The sequence below is a fragment of the Amphiprion ocellaris genome, chromosome 11 (assembly GCF_022539595.1).
Source record: "Amphiprion ocellaris isolate individual 3 ecotype Okinawa chromosome 11, ASM2253959v1, whole genome shotgun sequence".
Taxonomy (NCBI): Eukaryota; Metazoa; Chordata; class Actinopteri; family Pomacentridae; genus Amphiprion; species Amphiprion ocellaris.
This window is the reverse complement of record NC_072776.1, coordinates 36094397-36112613: the sequence shown is the minus strand read 5'-3', so window position 1 is coordinate 36112613 and position 18217 is coordinate 36094397. Positions and strand designations below refer to the sequence as shown.

General features: G+C 45.5%; 1 protein-coding gene across 1 annotated transcript in view; it reads left to right on the top strand.

The window, feature by feature from the left end:
• The window catches only part of ttn.1 (titin, tandem duplicate 1), a 198399-nt gene that overhangs the window by 164103 nt on the left and 16079 nt on the right, over nucleotides 1–18217 (top strand). The window contains exons 211-237 of the mRNA XM_055015241.1: nucleotides 11–307; nucleotides 1146–1733; nucleotides 1826–2128; nucleotides 2425–2721; nucleotides 2808–3095; nucleotides 3238–3543; nucleotides 3681–3983; nucleotides 4069–4374; nucleotides 4476–6239; nucleotides 6395–6688; nucleotides 7635–7919; nucleotides 8007–8306; nucleotides 8412–10478; nucleotides 10637–10939; nucleotides 11035–11340; nucleotides 11518–11808; nucleotides 11910–12209; nucleotides 12393–12698; nucleotides 12820–13122; nucleotides 13468–13749; nucleotides 13875–14468; nucleotides 14606–14893; nucleotides 15007–15306; nucleotides 15407–15709; nucleotides 15831–16133; nucleotides 16230–16814; nucleotides 16906–17208. Coding sequence (XP_054871216.1) covers nucleotides 11–307; nucleotides 1146–1733; nucleotides 1826–2128; nucleotides 2425–2721; nucleotides 2808–3095; nucleotides 3238–3543; nucleotides 3681–3983; nucleotides 4069–4374; nucleotides 4476–6239; nucleotides 6395–6688; nucleotides 7635–7919; nucleotides 8007–8306; nucleotides 8412–10478; nucleotides 10637–10939; nucleotides 11035–11340; nucleotides 11518–11808; nucleotides 11910–12209; nucleotides 12393–12698; nucleotides 12820–13122; nucleotides 13468–13749; nucleotides 13875–14468; nucleotides 14606–14893; nucleotides 15007–15306; nucleotides 15407–15709; nucleotides 15831–16133; nucleotides 16230–16814; nucleotides 16906–17208 — 12165 coding nt within the window. The remainder of the gene's footprint in view (nucleotides 1–10; nucleotides 308–1145; nucleotides 1734–1825; nucleotides 2129–2424; nucleotides 2722–2807; nucleotides 3096–3237; nucleotides 3544–3680; nucleotides 3984–4068; nucleotides 4375–4475; nucleotides 6240–6394; nucleotides 6689–7634; nucleotides 7920–8006; nucleotides 8307–8411; nucleotides 10479–10636; nucleotides 10940–11034; nucleotides 11341–11517; nucleotides 11809–11909; nucleotides 12210–12392; nucleotides 12699–12819; nucleotides 13123–13467; nucleotides 13750–13874; nucleotides 14469–14605; nucleotides 14894–15006; nucleotides 15307–15406; nucleotides 15710–15830; nucleotides 16134–16229; nucleotides 16815–16905; nucleotides 17209–18217) is intronic.

Below are 18217 nucleotides of genomic sequence, written 5' to 3'. Positions count from 1 at the left end.
TCTTTTACAGAGGTACCAAGTCCACCTATGAAACTTGGAGTTGTAAACGTTACCAAGGACAGTGTTACAATTGCCTGGACGAGACCAGAGTATGATGGCGGCAGCAGAGTCACTGGCTATCTTATTGATGCCGTGGAGAAGGGACAGACCAAGTGGGTGAAGTGTGCCACTGTGAGGACGATGAATCACACCATTAAGAGCCTGAGGGAAGGTGCTGAGTACTTCTTCAGAGTCCGAGCAGAGAACCACGCCGGACTCAGTGAACCCAAGGAGATGATCGTTCCTGTTATTGTCAAGGAAATACAAGGTATTATCTCCAGCTTTACTAATACATTTAATTAACCCGCTGAACTCTAGGCAGTTTCTGGGGTATTTTGCTCCTGTCATATAATTCCTTGCTGCAGCCTCATTTTACAATGCAATGTAAAGTCCTCTAGCTCTATGGAAACAGCACAACTGTGAAGAGAGAGAACTCAGAAATGTCCTCTGTGGAGTGTGACACAGAATGACAGAAATCATAAAAAAGTTGTCATTATTTGATTATTTACACTCAAACATCTGAAAAGAAATCCAACATTTTTCTGGGTGCCCAAAGATGACCAAAATGCGTGAAAAAAGTAGTTGCTCCACATACTGTAGATATTTTACTACTTACATTTTTATTTTGTTTCCATACTTCTTTTCTCTCTGCTATGTGTAAACACAACCTGCAGTTCAGCCAAAAAAATTCTGGAAATTTTGTGTTGTGACTGTTGGTAACAGCTGAGTCATTAATGGCTTCATGGTTGCGTCAAGGAGCACTGAACTTTTTAGTTTTTTACAGAAATCAGTTAATGCACACATTATTTTTGGAGAATTTTAAAATGAATCATGTAAATAGACATAAATACATTTTGAGAAAACCAGGTTTGGGTGCCAATCAATTAGTATGCCACAAATGAGTAGTTTAATTCACTTCAGTAGGCTGACAGGCAAATTCTTTGTGGTTTTAGAGTTTCTGGCATATAAATGGTGTCGTTTGTTTTGCCAGTCAAATAGCTATTAGGTTATTTTTTAAAAGCTACTGAATTTGTAGTAGAAAATTTAGGCAGGACTGGTTTTGTGGCTAACTTACTGACATCCGTTCTGTCTGATTATTTCAACAGAGGCTCCTGAGTTTGACCTGACTAACTACCCCAAGAATACAGTTTATGTGAAAGCAGGAGCCGACCTGACCTTTGAGATTCCTCTCACTGGCAGGCCTATACCAAAGGTGACCATGTCTAAGAACAATGTTGCTATCAAGGGATCCAATAGACTGTTGACAGAAGTGACTCCAGACAGCTTAATTATTACCCTAACCGAAAGCATTTCCAGTGATGCTGGCAAATATGAAATCACCGCCTCAAATGCAGGAGGTACCACCAAGATCTTCATCATCTTTGTTGTGCTGGACAAACCCGGACCTCCTGTTGGTCCTGTTGAGATTGGAGAGGTTGGAGAAACGACAGTGTGTCTGAAATGGGCTCCTCCAGAGTACGATGGTGGCAGTCCAGTTACCAACTACGTTGTCCTGAAGCGTGAAACCAGCACTCCAATGTGGACAGAGGTGTCCGCTAGCATTGCCAGAACCTCAATCAAGGCAACTAAGCTGACCAAAGGAGAGGAGTATCAGTTCAGGATCAAGGCTCAGAATCGCTTTGGTGTCAGTGACCATATTGACAGCAAGCCAGTCACGATAAAGCTTCCCTACAGTAAGTCAGTCGACCTAAGGCTGTCACAACTTTTGTTTTATGGCTGGTGGATCTTTTTGAAGATACACTAACATATTTGTTGTGTTTTGCAGCCATCCCTGGACCTCCATCCACCCCATGGCTTGGCTACGTATCTCGTGAGAGCCTAACAGTGTGCTGGAATGAGCCTGTCAATGATGGTGGAAACCCTGTGTTTGGATATCATCTCCAGATGAAGGAGAGAAGCAGCATCCTCTGGCAGAAGGTCAATAAGACAGCAATCCCAGCTAACCAGTGGCGTGTCACAAACATCTGCCCTGGCCTCATCTATGAATTCAAGGTTGCGGCTGAAAATGCTGCTGGTATTGGAAAGTTGAGTAAGACTTCTGAAGAGGTGCTTGCTATTGATGCCTGCGGTAAGTAAAATCATCTTCTATTTGTGTGCTATACGTGTGCGTGCTTCTGCAGTTGTGTGCATATATGTATATATGGAGGGAGGGAGGGATGGGTTTTCTTGTTTTTAATGTTTTTAATGTTGTAAAGCACTTTGCGTTGCATTTTTAACTGTATGAAAAGTGCTCTATAAATAAAGTTTGATTTGATTAGATTTATTTCCTGTAATAAGGGAGCATATAGAGCTAAATAATTTAAGAGCTCACTCTAAATACTGTTGTTCAGTTAATCTTGCATCTTTCTACCTGTATTGTCACAGAGCCCCCAGCAAACGTCCATGTCACAGAAGTGACCAAAAACTCTGTCAGCCTTGCCTGGCAGAGGCCTCCATTCGATGGCGGCAGCAAGATTACTGGCTACAGCGTGGAGAGGAGGGAAGCTCCAAGTGGCAGATGGGTGAAGGCAAACTTTACAAACATCATCGAGATGGGCTTCACTGTGTCCGGACTGAACCAGGATGAGTCTTATGAGTTCAGAGTGTATGCAAAGAATGCTGTCGGATCTGTCAGCAACCCATCTCTCATTGCCGGCCCTGTCACTTGCGTCGATGCCTGTGGTGAGATTTCTGGCCACAGTGATGTGTCTTGTTTACTTTTACTGGATTTTTTTGGGTTTCTCACATTAATGTCTCATGTCCCACAGGTGCCCCAGCCATCGATCTTCCTCCAGAGTATCTGGACGTGGTTCAGTTTAAGGCTGGAGTCTCAGTTAAGCTCAGAGTAGGGATTATTGCCAAGCCTCTCCCAACCATCGAGTGGCTCAAAGATGGAAAAGAGCTGGTAGCAACCTCCAAACTGTCTGTGGAAAGCACAACTGACTCTTCTGCTGTTCTGATCAAGGACGCAACTCGCTTCGACACAGGCTCATATGAGATCAAGATTAAGAATGTTCTTGGATCAGCATCTGCAACCATCAGGATAGAAATCCTCGGTATGTCAAAATTTTTGTCTGCCACTTCCATATCTATTTAATTCGTAATTGCTGATCAGTTGGAATTTTCAGTAAATAACCTGAAACCACTGTCTGTACTTGGTGTTCTTGTGCTCTTCCCTTTTTTTTAACCTACCCATAGACAAACCTGGTCCCCCAGCTGGCACCATTAACTTCAACTCCATCACAGCTGACAAGATCATCTTCAGCTGGGAACCTGTGCCCGAGTCTGACCAGGGTGGTTCTAAAGTGACCCACTATATTGTCGAGAGGCGTGAAACTAGCCGAGTGGTCTGGTCGACAGTTTCAGACAAGTACGAACAGACACACATCACTGTCGGCAAACTGGTGCGTGGAAATGAGTATGTGTTCCGCGTCATGGGTGTTAACAAGTTCGGACTAGGCGAGTCACTGGAGTCAGAGCCCGTCATCGCTAAGAATGCCTTTGGTAAGTGATGGTGGCATTGAGTCCTTTCTTTACTAGTCGTCAGCAATTATCTGGTGTGTTCTTATTTTTCCTACACTTCTTTTTATGACAGGATTGCTGTTGTTTACTTGACATTGGCATTTTATCTATTTCTACAGTAACTCCTGGCCAGCCCCGTACTCCTGAGGTGAACACCATCACTAAGACCACCATGTTGGTAGAATGGGACAAACCAGGTGTGGACGGAGGTAGCACCGTGACCGGCTACTATCTGGAGAGGCGAGATAAGAAGAGTCTGCGCTGGATCAGGGTTTACAAAGATCCTGTTACTGACATCAAACAAACTGTTTACCACCTGACTGAAGGAAATGAGTATCAATATCGTGTCTGTGCCATTAACAAGGCTGGAGAAGGGCCATTCTCTGATGTATCAGATTACTACAAGGCTGCTGACCCAGTTGGTAAGTGGACCAAAATTCATACATTTCCAACGAAAACAATGAAGATTAATGTATGCCTCACCTAATAAATACATTTCACTTACAGATACACCTGATGAGCCTTGCAAGTTGAAGGTGGTGGACTCCACGAAGACATCCATCACCTTGGGCTGGTCCAAACCAGAATGGGATGGAGGCAGTGAGGTCACCAGCTACCTGGTGGAGAAGCTTGTTGAGGGAGAGCAAGAGTGGGCCATGATTACCTCCAAGGGAGAGGTCAAGACAACAGAGTACATAGTTCATGACTTAAAACCAGATATCAACTACTTCTTCAGAGTCTCTGCTGTCAATTGTGCTGGCCGTGGTGAACCTCTGGAGATGACCGAACCTGTGCAGGCCAAGGATATCCTGGGTAAATTAATCAATCTGATACTAAAACTGATGTGTTCGGTTTAGTAATCATTGTTTTGTTCACACATTGTTCATGTTGCATTTTTTACCTGTTGTACACAGAGGAGGCCCAGATTGACTCAGATGTTGCCATGAGAACTCACTACATTGTGAAGGCTGGAAAGGATGTGGAGCTATCTGTTCCTCTGAAGGGCCGACCTGCTCCCACTGCCTCCTGGAGCAAGGGAGAAGAATGCATCGACCGCAATCCCCAATACGAGTTCCACCTCTCAGACACGACCACAGTCCTTGTTATGCGTGAGGTGACCAGGCTCGACACTGGAAACTACACAGTGAAGATAGAGAATGGTGTTGGAGAGCCCAAGACTCTGACCCTGTCTGTGAAAGTCCAGGACACACCAGCTCAGTGCAGGAACCTGGTCCTAAAGGATGTGACCCGTGGAAAGGTGACTCTCTGTTGGGAACCTCCACTCCTCGACGGCGGTGCTGAAGTCACAAACTATATTGTTGAGAAGAGGGACTCCTCCAAGAGATCATACTCTGCAGTGACAAACAAATGCACAGACACAACATACACCATTGAAGATCTCTCTGAAAAGACATCCTTCTTCTTCCGTGTCTTAGCAGAGAACGAGAATGGTGTTGGTGATCCATGTGATACACTTGAGCCCGTAAAGGCTACAGAGACACCGGGACCAGTCAAGGAAGTCTGTATGAAGGATTCATCTAAGACCTCTGTCAATTTGCAGTGGCTGAAGCCTGAATATGATGGTGGCAGCATCATCTCTGACTATGTTATTGAGAAGAAGCTGAAGGATGAGGAGTGGTCATTGGGAGGAACCAGCAGGCAGTGTGAGTTTGAGGTCAAGAAACTCAAGGAGCACACAAATGTGTTCTTCAGAGTTGCTGCCAGGAATGAAAAGGGACAGGGTGACTTTGTTGAGGTTGGACCTATCAAGGTCATTGATTACATTATCACACCAGAGGCAGACCTTTCAGAGTACCCAGATGGCAAGATAAGCATTCGCCTGGGTCATAATGTGCACATTGAGCTACCATACAAAGGCAAACCCAGACCTGCTGTCCTGTGGCTGAAGGACAACCTGCCTCTAAAGGAAAGTGACCAAGTGCGCTTTAAAAAGACAGAGAACAAAGCCACTCTGATGATTAAGAATGTGAAAAAGGAGAACGAGGGTAAATACACTCTCACCCTTGACAATAAGGTCAACAGAAGATCCTTCCACATCCATGTCATCACACTCGGACCACCATCGAAGCCTGTCGGACCCATCCGACTGGATGAAGTGAGGGCTGAGAGCATCATGATCTCCTGGGATGAACCCAATGATGACGGTGGTGGAGATATCACCTGTTACTCTGTGGAGAAGCGTGACACTTCCCAGTCTGACTGGAAGATGGCCTGCTCCAGTGTGGTGGGCACTCAGTTCAAGATCCCCAACCTTATCAAAGGTGTCCAGTACCAGTTTAGAGTGTGTGCTGAGAACAGATATGGTGTCAGCGAGCCTCTGATTTCACAGATGGTCATCGCCAAGCATCAGTTCAGGCCTCCAGGCCCACCAGGCAAGCCTGTGGTGTACAACATCACAAATGATGGTATGACCATTCAGTGGGAGAAGCCCATCTATGACGGTGGAACCCCTATCCAGGGTTACCATGTGGAGAAGAAGGAGAAGAACAGCATCATGTGGCAAAAGGTAAACACCATGCTGATCAAGGACACAGACTTCAGGATTTTAGAGCTCATTGAAGGCCTGGAGTACTCCTTCAGAGTCTATGCCCAGAACGATGCTGGCTTCAGTCGAATGAGCGATGAGAGCAAGCCAACCATGGCTGTCAGTCCTGTTGGTGAGTGCTCATTTAGACCATTTCTGTTTCCTTCTTACACTTCAAACATACAGTATGTTCAGCAAAATAATGCCTTTCTTAAAACCTGACTGAAACATAGTCAGCATGAAAGTACTTGGACAAAACTAAGTTAAAAACTGTACAATGTCTTCCAGATCCTCCTGGCCAGCCTGACTACACTGATGTGACCAGTGACTCTGTGACACTGAAATGGGATGCACCAAAACGTGATGGTGGCAGCAAGATTACTGGCTATAACATTGAAAAACGCCAAGGAAAGGGCCGCTGGTTCAAGGCCAACTTGACAGACGTACATGACTGTCAGTACACCGTCACTGGGCTGGCAACAAATGAACGCTACGAGTTCAGAGTCATTGCTAGAAATGCCATCGGCGTTGTCAGTCCCCCGTCCAACTCCTCTGGCTTGATTGTTGTCAGAAGTGAGAACGGTGAGTACCATTAGAAGCAGAATTATTTTATTGATCCTCGAAGGGAAATTGCTTAATCAGAACAGCAAGAGCTGACAGGGTTGTGATGTTGAATTACAGGACTAACGGGTAAATAATACAGTTGATGACAGTGACAGAAGATGTATTCATATTCTTTATTTAGGTAAAATATACTAACACAGCAAACAAAAAGTACAAGTAAAAGTCCTTCATTTAAAATCCTTCTTGAGTAAAAGTACACAGCTGCAAAAGGTGGTTCAAGTATTGCAGTAAAAGTCCTAGTTTGGTCCCTCTGATTGAGATACTATTATATTTGACATAAATAGATTTTTAATGGTGAGGCATCAGTGTATCAGCAGTATAGTTTTGATCCACAAATGTGTTTTCAGTTGTAGTCTCTGCTCTGATTTTTGCGCAGATATCACTGAGATCATTGGAACATTTACTGAAATAAACAATATGAGAAGGTTAGAGAGAAATATCTTTATTTGGTGGAGCTGTTAACAACCCACAGACATCGGAATTGTTAATATGCTCTTTCAGATGCCAAAATGGTCATGAAACACAGGTTTATATGCAACCATATATTGCATTTTAAAAGCTTGTTATATTATCCATTGTCAAAACTACTCTTTACAACCAGACATATCACACAAAGAGACACATAAGAACCACAAAGAGACTCCACATAAACACAAAACAACACAAGAGGTCGGAAACCACTGGTACAATCGGTACCTATTTATTGTATTTTAAAAGCTTCTTATTTCATCTGTTGTGTGAAATATGCATCTAAAAAAGGCTGTCAGAAAATGTGGTGGAGTAGAAAGCAAATGGTTATTTATCTTCACCTATATAGCACTTTTCTAACTAAGGGGTGCCTAAATTGCTTTACAACAGAATAAAGCTGTACACTGTAACTCAATGGCCTTTCTCTCAATTCCAGCTACTCCAAATATCGAGTTTGGCCCTGAGTACTTTGAAGGTTTGACAGTCAAGGCAGGAGACATCATCAGACTGAAGGTGACCATTACTGGACGCCCAGTTCCCAAAGTGGTCTGGTTCAGAGATGGCATGCAGATCACCAAAAAAATGATGGACATCATCACTGTAGCTGGATCTAGCACTCTATTCGTCAGGGATGCTGACCGCACCCATCGTGGCCTTTACACTGTAGAGGCCACCAATGGATCTGGAACCAAGAAGGAGAACATCCTGGTCCAAGTCCAAGGTATGCAGTTGTCTTTTTATTTGCAGTGTACGTGTTTATACCATTCTCTGTGTCCTAACTTAAATTGGTTACACCTGTGTTAATCAGACACACCTGGGGAGCCAGTCGGTCCCATCACCTTTAGCAACATCTCAGAGGGCAAGTGCACTCTGTCATGGAATGCACCGGAGAACGACGGCTGCTCTGACATTTCACATTACATCATCGAGAAGCGTGAGACTGCCAAAATCTCCTGGGCCCTGGTGTCTGATGAGTGTAAGGAGTGCACGTTCAATGCCAGCAAGCTAATCAAGACCAATGAATACCAGTTTAGGGTGTCTGCTGTTAACAAGTTTGGAGTTGGCAGACCTTTGGAGTCCAGCCCCATCATTGCACAGATGCAGTATAGTAAGTGGAAAGACTTTTGAAAATATATATTTAAAATAAAAGAAACATTATATTTCCACATTATTTGTATTCAAGTCATTCATCTTTGAAAATTGTTTCTCCCAGCTACTCCTGATGCTCCAGGCACTCCTGACGCCACAGACGTGACCGGAGAGAGCATCACCCTGTCCTGGACTCCTCCAACTTCTGATGGAGGAAACCCCATTCAGTACTACATCCTTGAGAAACGAGAGAAGAAGACTGTCCGCTTCTACAAGGTGATGACCAAGAAACCCATCACTGAGTGTGCTCACAAGGTACTCAACCTGACAGAAGACATGGAATACGAGTTCCGTGTTATGGCCGTCAATGACGCCGGTGTCGGAACTCCAAGCAACATCTCTGTGCCCATCAAAGCTGCTGAGCCAAAGGACATTCCCTGTGCTCCATCTGTGGTCTGTGTGTCCGACTCCACCAACACCTCCATTAGCTTGGAATGGACCAGGCCTATGGACGATGGAGGCATGGATATCATTGGCTACGTTGTTGAGATGGTTAAAGGAGAGGAGACTGAATGGAAGAGAGTGAACAAGGAGCTTGTGCCAGAAACTCATCACGTAGTGACCGGTCTACAGACAGGAGCTGAGTACAAGTTCCGTGTGGCAGCTGTCAATCACGTGGGTAGAGGTGAGGACAAGGAGATCCCAGAGCCCGCTCAGGCTGTTGATAGGCTGACACCTCCACAGGTAGACATCGATGCCACCTTCAAGCAGACACACATCGTAAAGGCTGGAGGTTCAGTGTGCCTGGGTATCCACTTCAGAGGAAAGCCCATTCCCACCGCCACCTGGGTGAAGGAGGAGGGAGAACTTGGTGCCATGTCAGAGGTCAGAACAACTGATGGTTATAGCTCTCTCAGTATTGAAAACTGCTCTAGAACTGATACAGGCAAGTACACAGTTAACCTGGAGAATGCCAGCGGCAGCAAGGCCATTACCTTTGTTGTAAAGGTGATGGACACTCCTGGGCCTCCACAGGCTGTGGCCTTCAAGGAGGTATCCAGAGGCTCAGTCACACTAATCTGGGAGCCTCCTCTCAATGACGGTGGAGCCCGAGTCCATCACTACATTGTTGAGAGGCGTGAGGCCAGCCGCCGTACTTGGCAGCAGTCTGGTGGTAAGTGCACACAGCACATCCTGAAGATCCAGGACCTGCTGGAGGGAGTACCATACTTCTTTAGAGTCTCCGCTGAGAACCAGCATGGTATAGGCGAAGCGTTTGAGCTGACTGAGCCTGTCATTGCGACTGCAGAGCCTTCAGCTCCAAAGAGAATGGACATCCTGGACACCACAGACAGCTCTGTTTCACTGGGCTGGCTGAAACCAGAGCATGATGGTGGCAGTCGCATCCAGCAATATGTCATTGAAGCTAAGGCAAAGGGTACAGACAAATGGATGGTGGTTGGCAACACCAAGAATCTCACCTACGTGGTTGAAAAGCTCAACAAGGGTGACGAGTATGACTTCCGTGTGAAAGCTAAGAATGAATCTGGGTACAGCATCCCGAAGGAAACTCTGGCTCCTGTACTGGTGAAAGAGCCTCACATTGAACCTGCTGCTGACCTCAGTGAAATTGCCAACCAGCTCATCACATGCAGGTCTGGCAACACCTTCACTATCGATGTTCCTATCATTGGTAGACCTGCACCTAAGGTAACGTGGAAGCTGGAGGAGATGAGGCTGAAGTGCTCAGACAGAGTATCCATCAAAGTAACCAAGGACAGAACCAGCATCTCAGTCAAAGAGTCCATGAGAGGAGACGGCGGTAAATACTACCTGACTCTGGAGAACGTGGCAGGAACCAGAACCTTTACTATTGAAGTGAATGTGACAGCCAGACCAAGTCCTCCAACTGGGCCCATTGAAATCTCTTCCATCACCTCTGAGTCTTGTGTCATCAACTGGCAACCACCAGAAGACGATGGTGGCACCGACATCACCAACTATATTGTGGAAAAGCGTGAGTCTGGTTCCACAGCCTGGCAGCTCATCAACTCCAGTGTAAAGCGTACGTCTCTCCACGTCAGTTACCTGACCAAATACATGCAGTACACGTTCAGGGTCTCTGCTGAAAACAGATTTGGTGTCAGCAAGTCCACAGAGTCTGAGACTATCATTGCAGAGCATCCTTTCAGTGAGTACTAATCCATAAATCATTTTTTATTGTAAACACTAATTTATCACGTGAATGAGAAAATATTTTAATACAGTTTAACACTTACTGTACTCTATGTAAAAAATGTGTCTTCTGTTAAACAAGACTGAACAACAACATTTAATTATGTATTACAGCACCTCCGGGTCCACCAACAAAGCCTTCGGTCTTCAATGTCACTGCTAACACAATGACCCTGAAATGGGAGGAGCCCTACCATGATGGTGGCAGCAAGGTGACAGGCTATTGGATTGAGAAGAAAGAAAGGAACAACATCCTGTGGGTGAGGGAGAACAAGATCCCATGCTTTGAGTGCTACTACAAGGTGGAAGGTCTGGTGGAGGGTCTAGAGTATCAGTTCAGGGTTTATGCAATGAACAGCGCTGGACTGAGCAAAGCCAGCGAGGCCTCCAAGGGAGCAATCGCTCAAAACCCAGTTGGTGAGTTTTGACACAGTATAGTTTTACGCCATCTGGTGTTTTTTGTTTACCATTCAAGAGACATGTCTGACATACATTTTTGATGTGGTGTTTAGATCCGCCAGGTAAACCTGAAGTCACAAATGTTACAAGAACCACTGTGTCGCTCAAATGGTCAGCTCCATTGAACGATGGTGGCAGTCCCATTGTGGGCTACATCATTGAGCGTAAGCCATACACTCTGACTGGTGAAGGTCGCTGGCTCAAGTGCAACTACACCAACGTGACTGACAACTTCTACACTGTGACCGCACTGGGAGAGGGAGAGCCCTATGAATTCAGAGTTATTGCCAAGAATGCCAACCAGGTCTTCAGCACGCCCTCCGAGTCCACCGGATCTGTGCAGTGCAAGACCGACTTTGGTGAGATTTGTCACCTTGACACCATACCACCAATACAGCACACTTTAACACCCTTAACGGAACTCATCTCAACCTTCCACACTGCAAAACCTGTACCATGATCAGAACACCAGGCTTAAATGTGTAAATATATTTCAGTAAAGTTTCATAATTAAGCTCTTTGCATTCATTCTGCAGAGCCTCCAAAGGCCCAGCTGGACAGCAAACTTCTGTCTGAAACCGTGATGGTCAGAGCTGGTTCAGACCTGGTTCTGGATGCTGCAGTTGGTGGAAGGCCTGACCCCAAGGCTTCCTGGTCCAAGGGCAACAGGGAGCTAGATCTATGTGAGAAATACTACCTGCAATACACCCCAACCAAGGCCATGGCCATCATTAAATTCTGTGACAGAGATGACACTGGAAAATACATCCTAACTGTCAGGAATGTAAGCGGAACCAAGACTGCTGAGGTCAACGTCAAGGTGCTTGGTGAGTGATGGTTTGTGTTTAACGGTTAAATTACTGCAGCTACACACATAAATTCATTTGTATACAAAGCAGCTGAACACGAGGACATCTATTTTTTCCAGACACACCTGGAGTATGTGAAGGCAGCATTGAGATTAGCAAGATAACAGAAGAGTCATGCACCCTGAGCTGGAAACCTCCTCTGGAGGACGGCGGTGATGATGTCGCTTACTACATCGTGGAAAGGCGGGACACCAATAGACTCAACTGGGTTATCATGCACGCTGAGTGCAAGGAGGTGACCTGCAACATCACCGGACTGTTCAAGAACACAGAGTACCTGTTCAGAGTTCGCGGAGTTAACAAGTATGGACCTGGCGTCTACCTCCAGTCAGAGCCCATGGTTGCCAGGAACACATTCAGTAAGTACAGTCAGATTGCTGTCACGTATCTCCTACAAACTACTAGTCAAAAGAAAACAATGCATATACCTCTGAGTTCAAACAGTTCCTGCTAAATTTAAACAAAACAGCAAGAGAAAATATGAAAACGTAACCACTAACGAGATCTTCAAATCCTCCTAACACTGAATTTATCTTCTCCAGCTGTGCCAACACCTCCTGGTGCTCCGGAGATTCTGGTATCGGGAAAGGACTTCGCCACCATCGAGTGGCTGAAGCCGGAGAGCGACGGCGGCAGTCCATTGATCCACTACCTGGTGGAGAGACGTGAGAGAAAGAGTGCCCGCTGGGTGAAAGTGAACAGAGACGGTGCTCACCTGGACACCACTCTGAAGGTGTCCGGCTTGACTGAAGGCAACATTTACCAGTTCAGAGTGACAGCCATCAACAAGGCCGGGGAGAGTGAGGCCAGCGAGGTGTCTCTGTACGTCGTGTGCAGAGTGCCCACATGTAAGTCCAGTTTGTTCAGTACTTTGATCTGTTCAAATCTGTCTTTCGTGACACAGTGAAGTTTAATGATTCCATCGTCTCTAAAACCAGAGGTATTCTTTCTCATATCATCTCCTCTCAGGCACCCCTGCTCCTCCTTCTATCCCTCGTATTACCGACACCCATGCCAACAGCATTAGCCTGGCCTGGTCCCGACCCGTGGAGGATGGCGGAGCCGAAGTGATTGGTTACATCCTCGAAATGCAGGAGGCTGGAGCAGAGGAATGGAAGAAGGCCCATGAGAAGACCCTGCGTGCCACAGAGTATGTGGTGACTGGACTCTCTGCAGGCAAGAAGTACTGCTTCAGAGTGGCCGGCATCAACATCAATGGCACAGGAGACTTCAGTGAACCCTGTGCTGAGACTGAGCCAGTGGAGAGAATCGGTAAGCAAACACCTGAAACAGCATTCAGACAAGATAACAGTTTAATGATTTCCAGGCAAAGAAGTGTACATAAACATACGACACAATAAACAACAAATGAAGAAAAAGAGATGTATATGTAGAGCAAAGTAGCCTAATAAAGAAAACTAAAGTGATCCTTTTAAGAGGCAAAGCCCCATAAATATTTACAATAATTAACTGAGTGTGACTTTGTCTCTTTTGTGCTTTGCAGCAAAATACCTGCATTTGTAATTTTACTTCTTACAGTAGTGTTTTTCCTTATTTGGCATTTTTAAATATCCAGTATTAAAAACCATATCCTCAATATCCCATCCTCTCACACAGAAACTCCTGATTTTGAGCTTCATGATGACCTCAAGAAAACCATCTGCCTGCGCGCTGGTGGCTCACTCCGCCTCTTCGTCAATGTCACTGGTCGTCCTGCTCCTGCTATCACTTGGAGCAAGCCTGGCATCGTCCTCCAAAATAGAGGCTTCGTCGAGGTCACCAACACCTCCACCACTCTCATCATTGATAAGGTTCATCGTTACGATGCTGGAAAGTACACACTGATGGCTGAGAACTCTGCCGGAAAGCAGGAAGTCAACATTCTGGTCAAGGTGTACGGTAAGTTCATGATACTCTCTGAGACAAAAGGAGATTTTCAAAAGTTAATTTCACTGAGCCATTAATTTTGATTTAATGTGGCACAACAGCTTCAAAAAAGTTACAAAATCTATTTCTATTCTTAGATACTCCTGGACCAACTGGACCTATCAAGATCAAGGAGCTGACCAAGGAGTCTGCTACCATTTCTTGGGAAGCCCCGACCGTGGATGGTGGCGCTCCCGTCAACAACTACATCATCGAGCGCCGTGAGGCGTCCATGAGAGCCTACAAAACTGTCACTTCTAAGTGCAATAAAACGTCATACAAGGTCGATGGCCTTATCGAGGGCATGCTCTATTACTTCCGTGTCCTCCCTGAGAATATTTATGGTGTTGGTGAGCCCAGCGAGACTCCTGATCTCATCCTCGTTTGTGAGGTGCCTCTGCCACCACACAAGCTGGAGGTGATTGATGTCACCAAGACCACCGTCACTCTTGGCTGGGAGAAGCCCGAGCACGATGGTGGCAGCAGACTGACAGGCTACGTCATTGAAGCTTGTAAGTTCGGCACTGACAAGTGGATGAAAGTGGCCACACTGAAGCTCACAGACTTTGAGCACACCATCGAGAAGCTGACTGAGAACGAGCAGTTCATGTTTCGAATCAAAGCTGTCAACAGCAGAGGAGCCAGTGAGCCCAAAGAGCTTGTTGCAGCAGTCACTGTACAGGAACAAAGAGGTAAGAGATAAAGCAAAACTGTGCTATCTGAAGTTAAACTTAATACAATATGTAGGGCGGAGCAAAGATAAAGTATGCAGTTATCAGAAAACTCATTGCTGGAGTTCAGTTCACAATCTTCTGTTTTTCCCCTCCAGTGATGCCTGTGGTGGACTTCTCCAGTATTCCTCAGAAGGTTGTCAATGTACTGGCTGGTAAGACTCTGGATCTGGACCTGCCTATCATCGGCAGGCCTCCTCCCATCTGCTCCTGGTACTTTGCTAACAACAAGATGAAAGTCACAGACCGCGTCAAGATCAAGAGCACTGGCAAGTTCTCCAAGCTGACCATGTCTGACACCACCATTGATGACACTGGTGACTACACCTTGGAGGTGAAGAATGCTGTTGGTGTCATCACTGAGATCATCAAAGTCATCGTTCTCTGTAAGAAATCTTCATTTTTGTTCTTGTTTATTCATTTGTAGACTGCCAATACCACCAAATATGTAATTCATTTACCTTTTAGTGATGAAATCCTTCTGTCAATCTTTTACCAGCTAAACCTGATGAGCCCAGTGGACCAGTTAGGTTTGATGAGATTGATGCCAACACCGTCACCTGCAGCTGGGATCCTCCAGTCAGAGATGGCGGCGCTCCCATCAGTGGCTATGTGGTGGAGCAGCGTGATGCTCATAGACCGGGCTGGGTGCCTGTCTGTGACTCCGTCAGTCGACCATTGTTCAAGTTCGTGAACCTGATTGAAGGAGATGAGTACGTCTTCCGTGCAGCTGCTGTAAATCGATATGGCACCGGAGAGTTCCTGCAGTCAGAGGTTGTCTCTTGCAGAAGCTTGAAGAGTAAGATTATTGGTTTTATTTAAGATAACAAAGCAGCTAGTAACATACAAGTAGAATTGCATCCACAGCAGAAGGCTAAAATGTTTTTCTCCCTCCACAGATGTACCTGGACCTCCTGGCCGCCCAACTGTCTTTGATGTTTCACGTGACGGCATGACAGTGGCCTGGAATCCACCAGAGGAAGATGGTGGTCTTGAGGTTTCTGGATATATCATTGAGCGTAAAGAAGTCAGGTCTGACAGATGGGTGCGTGCCAACAAGAACCCCGTCACCATGACCAGATACAGGTCGACCGAACTGATTGAGGGCCTTGAGTACGAGCACAGAATCACTGCCATCAATGCCAGAGGACTGAGCAAACCCAGTCTGCTATCCAAACCAGCTGTGGCAACAGATCCAATTGGTAAGAGACAAGTTTTATAGAAAGTTTAGATAGATGACTTTAAGATACAAGAGCAAACACAATAGCAATTTATATTGAAGGAGCAACAGTAGATACTAACATGCTTCTCTTTCTCACTCAGATCCGCCAGGCTGTCCACAAAACCCAAGAGTCATTGACACTACCAAGTCCTCTGTGTCACTGGCTTGGAGTCCTCCTGATGATGAGGGCGATGCTAGAGTGGATGGTTACCTGATTGAAATGCAGAAGGTAGGCACCATGGCCTGGATCAAGTGCAACACCACACCTTCTCTGATCTGCGAGTACACACTGACCAAAATGCCACAAGGAGAGGAGTTCAAATTCCGTGTGATGGCCTGCAATGCCGGTGGCTCGGGAGAGCCTGCTGAAGTGCCAGGAACAGTGACTGTGACTGAAATGCTCGGTAAGGATGCACTCACTGCAGCTGCACTCAATCATGTGTTTATGTTTAAAACTGATACTGAGAAAGCTGACTTTTGTAACCATCTCTGTTCTTCAGAATCTCCTGACTACGACCTGGAGCTGAAGTACAAAGATGTGTACGTGGTTCGCCATGGAGGAGTAGTCAGACTCTCTGTGCCCATTAAGGGTAAACCTCACCCAGCCTGCAAATGGTCCAAGGATAGTGGTGCCATCTCCACCAAGGCCATGATTGCCTCCACTGAGGACACCAGTGAACTAGTGATCAAAGGAGCTGAGAGAAGTGACTCTGGTGTGTATGATCTGCTGCTTGAGAACAAGGTTGGTAAGAAGAAAGCCCAAATCAAAGTAAAGGTCATTGGCCGCCCTAGCGCCCCAGAGGGACCGATGATCTTTGAAGAGATCCAGGCCAACTCTGTCAAGGTTTCCTGGAAGGCTCCCACAGATGATGGTGGCTCAGAGATCCTCGGTTATATCGTAGAGAGACGTGAGGCAGCAAGAAACGCCTGGTACACCGTGGACTCCAGAGTGACTGAAACTCAGCTTGTTGTTAAGGGCCTGAAGGAAGGAACAGAGTACCACTTCAAGGTCACCGCTGAAAACTCCTTTGGTATCAGTGCATCTCTGAAGTCCGAGCAGCCACTTGTACCAAAGACTCCTCTCTGTAATTTTTAACTTTTTCTCAGTATCCATGTCTTTGCGCAGCACAAGATCATTCAGTAATGACTCAAATTCTTCTGTGTTTTTTATACCAGGCCCCCCCGAACCTTCAAGCACCCCACCAGAGATCATGGACGTTACCAAGAGCTCAGTGGCACTGGCCTGGTCCAGACCAAAGGATGATGGCGGTTCTGCCATTACCGGCTACTTTGTTGAGTACAAGGTGGTGTCTGCTGAGGCGTGGTCCCGTCACGGCACCAAGATCACTTCCACCATGTTTACTGTGCCTGGACTCACCCCTGATACAGAGTACCAGTTCCGCATTGTTGCCGTCAATGACATAGGCGAAAGCGAGGCTGGTCCTGTGTCTGATCCAGTCACCTGCAAAGATCCATTTGGTGAGTTTCTAAGTGGTCTTATTGATATTTTTTTTTAACTGTATTTTTATTGAACATAAAAAGACATAATACAAACCACAACATTCCTTGACAACATCACAGAATAAGTATGACAGTACAAGAAAGTAAGTCCAGAAAAGAAAGAAAAAAAAAACAAACCTATTGGGGCCCAGAAAACTTAATAAAATCAATGAATGAATAAAAATTAGATGGATAGTGAAGACATTTCAGCATAGTGTGAGGTTCCCCTCAGTCAGAGAGGTATCTTGCTATAGGTAGCCACCTTCTCACAAATACATCAGCCTTTAATTGTAATTGAGCAGTCAAAGCCTCCATTCCATACACTTCCCTTAGCTTCTGTTTCCACTGTGCCACTGTAGGCGGCTGTGGATTCATCCATTTTATTGTCACCATTTTCCTAGCAATCATCAAAAGTATATGTAACAGGTGTTTTTGGTCTCTGGTGTACATGTCTTCAGGAGTCTGATCAAAAAGAAACTGACTCGGGGTGAGTAGTAAATCAGATCCTATAACTTTGTCTATTTGTCTCTTTACCCCCTTCCAAAAAGGAAGCATCATTGGGCAGTCCCAAAATATGTGTGAGTGGTCGCCGACCATTCCACATTTTCTCCAACAGTATATTGCAGCTTGGTTATCTGTGAATTTGGAAACCACTGAAGACGTCTTAAAGAACCTTGTCTTCATCTTCCAATCAAACTCCTTCCATATGTTGCTATTAATACCCTTATGACATCCAGTACATATTGTTTCCCATTCTTTATCCTCAATTACAATGTTTAACTCCAGTTCCCATTTATTTTTAATATGAAGAGTATTGTCTGGCATATCCATTAACAGATATCTGTATATATGGGAAACATGTTTTTTGTTGGGTAGCTGATGTTTAATTATATTAATAAAATGTCTCTACGTTTGTTGGAGCATTTTTAATTATATCCCAATCTTTGTGGCTTGTAATATAGTGTCTAATCTGAAAATACCGGAACAA